Source organism: Electrophorus electricus, chromosome 7, assembly GCF_013358815.1.
Source record: "Electrophorus electricus isolate fEleEle1 chromosome 7, fEleEle1.pri, whole genome shotgun sequence".
NCBI classification, from domain to species: Eukaryota; Metazoa; Chordata; class Actinopteri; order Gymnotiformes; family Gymnotidae; genus Electrophorus; species Electrophorus electricus.
Window position 1 is genome coordinate 18,762,265 of NC_049541.1, and position 12,500 is coordinate 18,774,764.

Below are 12,500 nucleotides of genomic sequence, written 5' to 3' on the forward strand. Positions count from 1 at the left end.
TTCTTGTTTTAGGTGAATTTTGCCTTCAGCCTTGGCTCGAGTGAGCGAAACGCAGCTTTAGTGCGTCGGAATTTGACCCGAACTCTTGGTTTGGTTTTCCGCTTTACTGAACAAAGCGAGGCGGAATTTCTCTAAGGTGCTGGAGAACGCGTGTTGTTTACTCCACACTCCCGTTCGACGTCCCTTCGTCTCCGATGGGCTCGTGAGACAGCACTACAACACCCAGTGTCCTTAGCACATGAAGTTCAGGTCAGGTGACTGAATTAACCAAGCTGGCCGACACATCATTAATAAAAGACGGAGGTTCCCCTCTATTTTCACGGTACCATTTCTCAGATGAGACCGTGTGCTTTAGACCAGTGGCTGTAGTGTTTTTCCTCCATGGTTCAGCACCATAACACATCTTCAACTTGTCCATTCACACACCGTTATCTGAGAGCTCTACAGTTCTTTTAGAAAGCTGTAAACTGGCTTTCCTGTTTTCTGAGGCCACAATTGCATGTAATTCTTTTAATGGTAGTTACACATCTATACCTACAACCTGGAGAGTGTTTTGATTTGTTCACTAATTGTTTTTTTTTCTCATGCCTGAACATATCCCTCAGTCCTCCAAGACTCTGGCATGACAGGCTGGTTACTACTGCTGAGTCCTCCGGTGGGTTCTTAACTGTACATGCGAGAGTTGACTCGACAATCCTAGTGCTTTGGAGAGATGTCTCCATCTACTTTGTGCTCACGGTGAGCCTCACTGAAAACCCACCCCAGGTGCAAATGCCACGCCTATTTTATGGGAGCTCCGATGTGCAAAAAGAAAGATGTCCAAAAAAACTCTCATGATTCGCTATTTAGGGGTGGGGGACCTACGGATAAAAAGCCTGTATGTGGTTTCCCCAGCGTAGATGTAAAGAACCTCAAAGTACAACTGCTGTTTACTTTATAGTCATTGTTTCCTTTCAGGTCCAATGTGCTTGAGTACAAAACAAAAAACTGTGTCTTGACCAATTATTATGTACTTCACTTCAATATACTACAGTACTACTACTATTATAGTATAGTATAGTATAGTATAGTATAGTATAACATTGTTGCACAGCAGTGAGCATAGTTTGTTACTGTACACTACAGTACATTAGACCATGGTATGGCCAATGAGAGTGCAGTGTGTGTATGTATGTGTGGACAGTTCGGTGTAGTATAGTGTGGCGTAGGGGGGGAGTGTGTTGCGACAGACCCTGGGTGCCGCCTTTCTCCTGCTCCACCTGGCGCTGGCTCTTCATGCTGATCTCGGCGCGAAGCGTGGTCACCTCCAGCTCATACTCCTGCGTGGTGCCATGAAGCCTCTGCAGCTCAGCACGTAGTCGACACAGCTCCTCCTGCAGGAGCGCGATGTCGTTCTCCCGCTCGGCCGCCGCCTCCTCCGCCGCCTGCTGCAGGTCCTGGACCTCCTCTTGCGCCACGCGCAGCTCTTCCTGGGCCTCCCACAGCTCACTGGCCTTCTCCTCCTCCAGGCTGTCGAGCTCCTCCTGCACGGAGCGCAGCTGGGCTAAGGGGAGAGAGGGAAGAACTGACACAGCAAGGACACCACTGTGGCGGTGAAGCCGACTAACTAGGTGAGATAAGGGGCGACTAGACACGCTGATGGAACACTGCCGCATACTTTGACAGTTTAATAGTTGTCTCTTACGTCTGGGTTTCCTGAATCGCTGTCAGAACGTAAAAATATAGTTTTGGAGAGGAGAAACATGAATACACACACACACACACACACACAGTGAGTGAAAGGGAGCAAGAAACAGAAAAGTTTTTGGGTTGGATGATCTGTCGTTGTGTACAGAGACATACCTAGTTCTCTCTCACACACACACACACACACACACACACACACACACACACACACAACTTGTTAGTTTGCACTTCAAGAAATGCATACACAGTATAGGCACTCAGCTAACGCGGAGGGTAAAGGAGCGAAGACCTACACACTTGTTTCACCGCGATAAGGAAATCCTCGGCCTGTCCGTCATCCTTCCGTCTCTTAAGAGCCTGTGTGTGAGTGCTGAAAGTGTTCCAGCACTCCATAGCTATTATTAACACATTTTAAGCCTCGATCAGCAGTCTGAGAGTGAAACAACTCATCTTGAATAAAATAAGTCATGATGGACAGCAAGATCACTGGTATTACCTCCTGCTTTAGAGGCTGGTCAATACCCATGAACACTGCAGGGTGTATGAGAAAGAGCCGTTTCAAACTCTAGGTGCAGCGTGCCGTGTGCGGTCAGTAATGTGTGTGTCGTCCCCCAAAAAACCCACCCACCCCCATCCACCCCGACTCCGCCCAAGGCCCGATCTCAGTTCTCCGTTAAATAAACTCCTGGCATTAATGGCCACAGCCACACTGGGAAGGAGTCCTAAGTCCAAACAGCTGGAACCGAACAACTGCATTGTGTGTGTGTGGTGCCCACCAGGAGACTGGACCTGAACCACCACGATCGATCGATCTCACTATGGATCGATCTCACTCCACACTGGCTGTGGAGAGACTGTATAAGTCACTAACTCGTTCTCAGGTCTTTGCGGAGATCGCATGACCTGTTCGAACTAGCACTCTATCATTCGGAGGTGGGAAATTGTCTCTGCGAGGGGCGACATCATGGTGAAAAGCCTCTATGATCTTTAGCTCTGGCCCCATGCTCTCTGTCTCTGTCTCCGTGCGATCTAGTCACTGGTTCCATGAAGATAGCCCCAAACGCTGTAAGTGGCTCTGGTTAAGAGCATCTGCTAAATGCCGTAAATGTGTAACTTTTTATTACAAATGATTTTTCATGTCGGTGCGAATAAATTCCAACATATTAAAAACAGAAGAAGAGCATTATCCATGAAGGCGGAGAGTCCATGAGCCATTTTTTATTCCAGACACAGTTATGAATAACAAAACGGTCTCTATAAATCAGAAAGTATCTTTGGATACACCAGGGACAGCATGACAAATTAGGATCGTGTTTGCTCATTAGTTACTGTTATAAATCAACACTGACATGTCAAACAATAAGACAAAGAGAAATGGATGTTCATTCATCAAAACACTGGAGGGAAAATGGACACTGAGGTTTCATAAACAGAAGGCTTTACATGCATTATTGAGGGCTGTATTTAGGCTGGTGATAAGAGTGACTGTGTCTGTATATAAGAGAGCGAGTGAGTCTATGGGCTGTGCATGTGTATGTGTGTGTGTGTGTGTGTGTATGTGTGTGTGTGTGTGTGTGTGTGTGTGTGTATGTACTAAAATACCTTGAAGTCTCTGGATCTGTCTTGTGAAGCTCTCAGCCTGGTGAGCACTGGCTAAGCGCTCTTCCTCTAAAAGCCCTATGGAGAAAGAAGGAGAGGAAATGAGAGACAACTGAGCTCCTCACACAAGGCAATGAGTGTGTGTGGGGTGTGTGTGTGTGTGTGTGTGTGTGTGTGTGTGTGTGTGTGTGTGTGTGAGTGTGTGTGTGTGTGAGTGTGAGTGTGTGGGTGTGTGTGTGTGTGTGAGTGTGAGTGTGTGGGTGTGTGTGTGAGTGTGTGAGTGAGTGTGAGTGTGTGGGTGTGTGTGTGAGTGTGTGAGTGAGTGTGTGTGGGTGAGTGTGAGTGAGTGTGTGGGGGGGTGAGTGTGTGGGTGTGTGTGTGTGTGTGTGTGTGTGGGGGGTGTATATGGTTGTGTGTGTGGGTGTGTGTGTGTGAGTGTGTGAGTGAGTGTGTGGGTGAGTGTGTGTGAGTGTGAGTGAATGTGTGTGAGTGTGAGTGAGTGTGTGTGGGGGGGTGTATATGGTTGTGTGTGTGGGTGTGTGAGTGTGTTGGTGTGTGGGTGAGTGTGTGTGTGTGAGTGTGAGTGAGTGTGTGTGGGGGGGTGTATATGGTTGTGTGTGTGGGTCTATGAGTGATTCAGCAGAATTCAGCAGAGGGACAGCTGGTCATATAGGGTAGTGACAGCTGAGCATGTGGACTGGGAACTCCTAGCATGACTGTCTCACACACACACACACACACGCACACACACACACGCGCGCACGCACACATGCACGCCCACATGCCCACACGCACACACACACCCATGCACCCGCACGCACACACCCGCACGCACACATACACACGCACGCGCACGCACACACACACACACGCACACACGCACACACACACACATCCTCACACACACACACCCTCACACACACACACCCCCACACACACACGCACATACACACACGCACCCACACGCACATACACACACGCACCCACACGCACATGCACATACACACACGCATATACACACACACACGCACATACACACACACACCCACACACACTCACACACACACACACACGCACATACACACACACCCACACACCCACACACACACACCCCCACACACACACGCACATACACACACGCACCCACACGCACACACACACACGCACCCACACGCACATGCACATACACACACGCATATACACACACACACGCACATACACACACACACCCACACACACTCACACACACACACACACGCACATACACACACACCCACACACCCACACACACACACACACACACACACACACACACACACACACCTTGCAGCTCGTTGTAGCTCTCCTCGTGTTGCTGGGATACCTCCCTTGCCTCCTCCAGTTCAAACAGCAGATGAGCCACCTGCATCCTGAGCTCCTCCAGCTCCTCCTCCTCTGACAGGACTCCCCTCTCCTCGCTCCCGCCGTCTCCTGCTTTCTCCTCCTTAACCTCCTTCTCCTCGTCTAGACCCTTCTCACCATGCCCTGCCTCCACATCTTTCTCCTGCTTCTCTTCGTTCTCCTCCAGAGACTCTCGCTCTTTAGCTGTGAGGGCATCGCCTAGGCCTGGCCGCTCCACCTTCAGCTCGCATATGTCTTCTGAGAGGAGGGAAGAGGGGAGGAGAGGAGAGGAGAGGAGGAGAGGAGAGGAGAGGAAAGGGGAGGAGAAGGAGTGTTAAACAAAAGGCTTGGCTTGGAAGACTATGGAGGACAGCAAGAATGTCACCATTCAGCTAAATTCTACTGTTCACATGAGCAAAATTAATATTCTGTTTATTCATAAAAATACTCATAGAAAGGAAGAGAGAGAGAGAGAGAGAGAGAGAGAGAGAGAGAGAGAGTGCATACTTAAATTTTAATATTGAGTATAAAGGCATTTTCTGAGCTTAGCTTTTTCCTTGACCGTTTGAACCACGTCAACCACAGAATCCCAGCGACAGAACCCTCCCATATAGCTCCACCCTGATCCTCCCCCTGCCCATCCCTTATAGCTCCACCCCCCGATCCTCCTCCACCCCTATAACCCCAGCCCTGATCCTCCCCCACCTCTATAGCTCTGCCCCTGATCCTCCCCCACCTCTACAGCTCTGCCCCTGATCCTCGCTCTCCCCTTAGCCACACCTGCTTCCCCCCAGAAGGTTTCCACTAAACGCACACCCACCCAGGAGGGCCTCCCCTACACCGTCACCTGCGAGCTCCCCCTCCCCCTAGACAAACAGACCTAAAACCACAACACCGTTCAGCACAGACACCCGACACCCAAGCCCACGCCCACCCCACATCGCCAGGGATCCAGAGCTGCAGAAAGACAAGAGAAGTTGCAATCTATCCTTGTGCTTTCACCTGTTGTTGATTAGGAGTGGCTCTCAAGGCGCATACACACACACACACACACACACACACACACACACACACACACACACACACACCAATCAATGCTGGCACTGGCAGCTTCAGGGGGATAACTTTTAAGTAACAAGAGCGCCATCTAGTGTCAAGAGAGTACAAAGACAAGACAGGCATGAAAAACACCTTATGCACAACATATTTATCATCACCTCTCGCTAGATTCAAACTCCTTGAAGAGAAGATGAGTAAGGATTTTCTTGTCTTCTTACCATGCTTTGCAAGTTTAAAAGACCTAATTTAAATTCTTTTAGATGTCATCTGAGATATTCCCCTTGACGGCATCTGTTCTGCTACAGATCCTGCACACTTTTGCCCTACAGCAACATGTGCACCAGAGCGGAAGCTCTCTTTCTTCCCCTTCAGTAACGGCAGCCGGAGTGACTGTTAAACAGAGTCAATGACACACTGACCTCTCCACCTCTCCCCCCCCCCCCCCCCCCCCCCCGAGCGCAGGGGGTCTGTCTGTGTTTAGCTCTGCTGTCACCCTTTGTCAGAAAACAGACTGATAAGCCAGTCTGATAAATATACACACATTCTCTCGCGCGCTCTCGCGCGCTCACAGACTGAGAATGCCCATGCCGTCATGTTCTAGTGCCTGTGGTTTCTCTCGCCGTCATCTCTGGCGTCTGAACTAAGGACGTGGGTCAGACGCGTGGGTCAGACGCGTGGGTCAGACGCGCTGCCTCCAGGGTCCATGTTCCCTTGTCTATCCTCTGCTCTCCGGGTCTACAGTACTCCCGCTGTATGTTTGCAATGAAATATTACTTTTCAGGAGTGCAATGAGAGCTGTGTGTGTGTGTGTGTGTGTGTGTGTGTGTGTGTGTGCGCGCAGCTACTGCAAGTACCTCCCCAACTTAAAGAAGCATTGTAAATGCATTAAAGGGGAGATCATAACAAATTACACACTTGACAAATGAAAGGTCTGCTAACTCCTACAAGAGGCGATGTGTCTAATGACATAACAGGCGTGGTCTTAATGGGTGAAGTGTCTAGATAGGCATGCACAGCAGAGCTGGACACACAAGCACACATATGCACTCACACACGGACACACACAAACCCACACACAAGCACACATATGCACTCACACACGCATACACACATGCACACAGGATCTAACACTTAACACTTGGCCAAGAAAGACTGTGATGGAAAGAGTCTGTTGATAATTATCTGGTAAAGAAAGCTGCTTTACTTTCCAATAAAACTACATTACCCATTTACCCATGCTTTTATATCTCAACTACATTACACATGCTTTTTATAGCTCAAAGCTTAGTTCATACTCTCTAAAATTAGTGTCTTTGATAAGACGCCTCCTCTGAAATTGTCAACTATTCAGTTATACAGGCACAAATAATTTTAACTCTACTCTCAAATTCATACTCAAATTATCAGAAGTTTATCACAATACAAAAATTATGACAAAAAAAAAAGTTAGAAAAAAGGCATTTGGGTAGCGCTGGGTTCGCTGCCAACTTCGGTATTTGTCTGACAACTTTCTTTCATAAAGCTTTGAGATTTTAGCCTTTTGTGATGCTAGAATGTGCAGTACAACAGTATCTTTATATATAAAGCAAACTAAATCTTCTTTAGTGATACAAGCATGGAAGAGAACAGCATCCCCCCAGAACAGGAAGACAGGCCAGGATATTGAGACTTCCTGTTTGCTCTAAGTGGAGCTTATTATTGTGTGCATATGAAGAATTCAAAGGTTATCAGATCAACTGTGTTTTTGTGTGCACATATGTGTGTGTGGGGGGGGGGGGGGTGCACCTGTGTGTGCATGCACATATATGTGTGTGTATGCACGAGTGTGAGTGTGAGTGTGTGTGTGTGTGTGTGTGTGTTTTCAGGTGGTAGAAGAGGAAGGTGAAAGGAGATACAGAGAAAGCGTGAACATATGACTGTAACACTGAGGAATTCTGCACTGAACACTGGAGACCGTAACGTGTTAATATTTGGAGGTAGCCTCTGCATTATTCAGCTGACAGAACCAAAGACTAAACACTCCTAAAATTAAGACCAGAACTAATGACAAAAAACAACTAATTGTACAATTATTGGATAAATGTGCTCAATGCCACTGAGGAAAATGAGGAGGTATAATCAATAACTAGCACATCAGTTCGGTTAAATGGAGGGTAAGACTGGCTCTGAATCTCCAAGATGAAGCTGCTGTTTTGTACAATAGATGTCTAAGAAAGGTCATGTTATTAAAGGGAAATGACTTGGACATGGCACGAGCACACACACACACACACACACACACACACACACACACAGACAGTGAGTGAAAGAGAGAGGGAAATGGGTTCTTTGTGTCTTTGTTTATTTCCCATTCTATTTCTATCAACATTAATAGCTTTGATATTCTGCTATTCACAGCTCATCTTATGACATATAATGTTAATCCAAATAACAGCATTCAAAGCCACACGCTTCTGTCCTCACTACCAGCAGATCTCCTCTCCACACCTTTACTCATTTCCAGCTTTCTCTTACAAGCTCTCAAACAGCCAGTTCTCACTGGTCCTGATCTTACTGGTCAGCATTACCTGTCAATCACAGCATTAAGCACATCCATAACCAATCAGAGGGAGGTATTTCAAGCAAGGCGAAAGGGGGATGACTCATGCTCGTTGATAGGTCAGAGCTCCTGTAAATGCAGTCGCTTGTTCTCTCTCTCTGGTTCGAATCTAACCGGTGACATTAGTTTCCTGTTTAAAGCTATAATCTCACTCCTAACACCCCGCTCCGGGGTAACTGAAGACCAATGCCCTTAACCTTCACACTCAATCAGAGATACACCCACGTACACACAGAGATGCATCAGATAGAATAGTCAGTCAAAGAGTAACTGTCAGCACTAAAGTGAACTCTGTTAGGCTGCAGATGCATGTAGGCTGCAGCCAGAGCTCTTATATAATACCTGCAGGCTGCGTACGGACAGTGCATGAGGACCCAGGGAGGAGTGCAGGGGTGAGTGGTGCTAAAAAGCCATGCACACCACAGCCCCCTGGGAAATCAGAGAGGGATGGAAAAACAGACACCCTTGTTCACACACGCACAGAGAGAGAGAGAGAGAGAGAGAGAGAGAGAGAGAGAGAGAGAGAGAGAGAGAGCGTGCGCGCAACAGGAACCCCATCATTCACATTGGTGCTGAAATAGGAGCTCAGGATGCACAGAGACTCGCCTACTGCACAGACTTTCACACACACATGCACATGCACACATACACACCAAAAAATGCAACCAATACAGCGGCCTCTAGAAACACACATCCGAAACACTGATGTCTGTACCACATCTGCACCACTGTAGCGACAGATTCTTCTGGAACGGATCATTGCAGAAGGGGTGGGGAGTGAGAGTGTTAGCCGGGGTCGGGGCTGGGGTCAGGGTCGGGGTCGCGACCCTCGGCAGGACGCCGCTGTCCGTCACCGCCGGCCACACCGGCGGGACTGGAGGAAGCGTTGCATGTGACTGCGTGTCGTGCAGGACTGCTATGGGGGCTGGGAGATCGAAGCGAGCCCACACACGGCTGGCCAAACGCAGGCTGACAGCAGAGAATGCTGGGAGGGGTGATGAAAATAGACAGATATATGGGAGGATGGATCATGGAGGGAAAGGAGCTCACCATGGGATGCTATAACCGCCATAAAACACACACACACACACACACACACACACACACACACACACACACACACACACACACACACACACCTATACTGGAGCCTCTGATGTTTGTTAGAGGGCCTGCACTGCCCTCAGGAGACAGATATAGCTTGGTGCTCTTCTAACAGGCAGAATCATAGATCATCTGGGCCCCTTTTAGCGCATACAGACATACACATGCACGTTCATGGTCTAAGGCATACACACACACACACACATTCAGTCAGATTGCCTCTGTGTCTTGTTTCAAGGGTCTGTAGCATCCCCTTCAGGATGGAGAACAGCACACACTGATGAACACAATCTAAAGACACGCACACGCATGCACACAGGTGCGCTTTTTATTACGAATACCCGCATCCCATCATCCATCTCTGCTAATCTCTCCCAAACCACATATTACATTCCTTTCACTGCACACACGTAAGCACACTCATATACGCACGGACACAGACGCATGTGCAAACGCACAAACAGTTTGCCCTCAGCAGTAAAAGCAGCGCTGCAGAATGAAAAATACCAGTGAGAAAACCCTGTTAGGAAGTCCATGCGGAGCAGCTATAGATTACACGTGTCCGGGCTTCCTTTGTGAGTTGAACGTGACAGAGAGCTACCCAAGCCAAGAGCGCAGGAGCCAGGCTGACAAATCCCACTGCACTCCATCCCAGGCCTCTACCCCAATCTCCACATCATCAGCAAACGAAGGCTTGCTTTGTGCCAGGCTGTGGGACGTGCCAAATGTCTTGTGCAGCAGTATAGCTGTGTTCTAAAATGTAGGGCCCTCGCTGACTCCGAAACAGTTACCCAGGGCTCACACATCGAACCCAAGTTCGCCTAAAATGGAAATGCTGCCTCTGTATTAGGAAGGGCGTGTGTGTGTGTGCGTGTGTGTGTGTGTGTGTGTGTGTGTGTGTGTGTGTGTGTGTGTGTGCGGGAAAGAGTGACAGAGAAAGTGAGTGTCAGATTTCTGGTGCAGTGAGAAGAGGCATGAATTATTCACCTCAGTCCTGCCCTTGTGTTAAAGTAGCAACAGAAACAGGAGACAGCCAGAGAGAGACAGAGTGAGAGAGAGAGAGAGAGAGAGAGAGAGAGAGAGAGAGAGAGAGAGAGTGAGAGAGAGAGAGAGAGAGAGAGAGAGAGAGATGCAAATAGAAAGGGGGGGGGCAGGAGAGACATTTAGGAGCAGAAGTAGAGAAACACTGGAAGAAGAGCCGTGAATATCATGTGTGATATAAGGGATCAAACCTTGCACTCTCTGCATCTCTGTCTTACTCTCTCTCTCCCTCACACACAGATGAAGCCAGGAGCCCGGTGACGTCGCCGCACACGTATCTGACACACACAGCTTGTTGCCATGGTTACACCATTCTACCCCTCCTCCTCCCTTCCCAGCCCAGCCAGCTGAAGCTGGGATTGGAAGCTTGCTGGGATAAGGATTGTCTGGGATAAGGATTTTCTGGGATAAGGATTGTCTGCTTTTGAAAACGAAAGGCAGCCTCCCCACTCACTTCACCACCTCCTGGTTCAGCACAGACGAGCCCCAACACCAGAACCAGAGTGAGAGGGAATAAAACAGAGAGAATGAATGAGAAGTTGAATTAAAACTCTAAAAGTCATTTAAGATTTTAAGTAAACTGCTAGGTGCATGGGTGTGTGGGTGTGTGGGTATGTGTGTGTGTGTGTGGGTGTGTGAGAGAGACCTGCCCACTTTTTCAAGAACCTTTTAAAAAGGACGCTACGACAGGCGGGAAGGCCAGAGGAAGAGGAAGAGGAAGAGAACATCGGAGAAGTGGGGAGGAAGAAAAGGTGAACAGGCCATGCAGTTTCTCGTTGGGTTGACAGGCAAACTCGTGATGCTCTGCCGAAGCAGGATGGCACTGTTCATTCATCAGGCGCTCCCTGCGACCTCCCAGTGACACACAGTTTACCTCACTTCTTCATGGACTGCGGCTCAGAAAAGCAAATACACAGAAGACCAGCAGGAGCAGGAGTCACCCTAAACTGTGTGTGTGTGTGGAAAGAGACTGGAGCACTGAGCAAATACAGCAATAAAACCTCTTTCAATCTTCCTCCCCCTTCATCTCAGTTAAGAATTCATCTTTGTCTCTCTAGTGTTCTCTCTGTCTCTTTGCTTCCCACCTAAGAACCCACATATTCCACGCAGAATGTACACAGCAGTGCAGTGCTGTCCGTCCAGCTGGATAGAGGCACCTAAACCAGATGAGGCAAAGCTACAGAAACTAGAGGAAAGGCGGAGCTCTCATCTCACTTCTCTAGCTCCGCCTTCTCTAGCCCTGCCTCTCCTCTAGTTTCTAGGGGCTAGGGATGTGCGAGGATAAGCGGAGCTTATGAAGTGACTTTGCCTTTAGTAACAGGTATGCGGTAGTTTACACATCAACAATCCCCTGCTGGAAACAAATATCTTGTGTATCATAGTTCTTAAGTATTACATACTCACACAACAAACAGTTCAGACACCCACATCCTTCCAGGAACGCAAGTGCAGCGAATCAAGAAACCTGGAAGTTGTGTACCGCTCTGAAAGGATCTTCGTGTGATGCAGCTTTTTGTGGCGCGTCTGCTTAACATACTACATTTCCCACACTGCTCTGCTCTGTTCACCAGCAGGCACATATTGGTATGCCTCAGGATACCACTCCAGTTCCTCCCCACGGCAGGAGCAAAAACACATCCAGACATGCCGTCTGCTTAATAAGTGATAGAATATCTACCACCCACACTGAGTACTACAGTGGTCCTGCAATGGACTGCAGTCCGTACGTGGAGCTTACAAATGGCCTGCGATTGATGTTTTTGTTTTATACGGCTGGGTGGAGTTTACACCATATCACACTCAGCCAACCAAGCCATCTGGTCTGAGTCATAAACCGAAGGATGTGTCACTACACACTGGCCCATGTCAGTCTCCCTGCCCTGTCTGTCTGTCTGTCTGTGTGAGTCTCTCTAATTGTCTCTCTGTCTGGGTCAGTCTCTCTAATTGTCTCTTTGTCTGTGTCAGTCTCCCTACTCTGTCTGTCTGTCTGTGTGAGTCTCTCTAATTGTCTCCCTGCCCTGTCTCTCTGTCT

General features: G+C 48.5%; 1 protein-coding gene across 4 annotated transcripts in view; it reads right to left on the reverse strand.

Moving 5' to 3' along the window:
* LOC113582682 (coiled-coil domain-containing protein 136) overlaps positions 1-12,500 on the reverse strand; it is a 26,712-nt gene that overhangs the window by 13,157 nt on the left and 1,055 nt on the right. For 3 of the 4 annotated variants that reach the window (XR_003411182.2, XM_027018595.2, XM_027018593.2), the window contains exons 3-5: positions 4,609-4,923; positions 3,289-3,363; positions 1,232-1,543 (exon numbers count right to left, since the gene is read on the reverse strand). Coding sequence is in view for 3 of the 4 variants with exons in the window: in XM_027018595.2 (XP_026874396.2) it covers positions 1,232-1,543; positions 3,289-3,363; positions 4,609-4,923 (702 nt within the window). In the remaining variant the exon portion in view is untranslated. The remainder of the gene's footprint in view (positions 1-1,231; positions 1,544-3,288; positions 3,364-4,608; positions 4,924-12,500) is intronic. The other variant, XM_027018594.2, reaches the window with a different exon arrangement.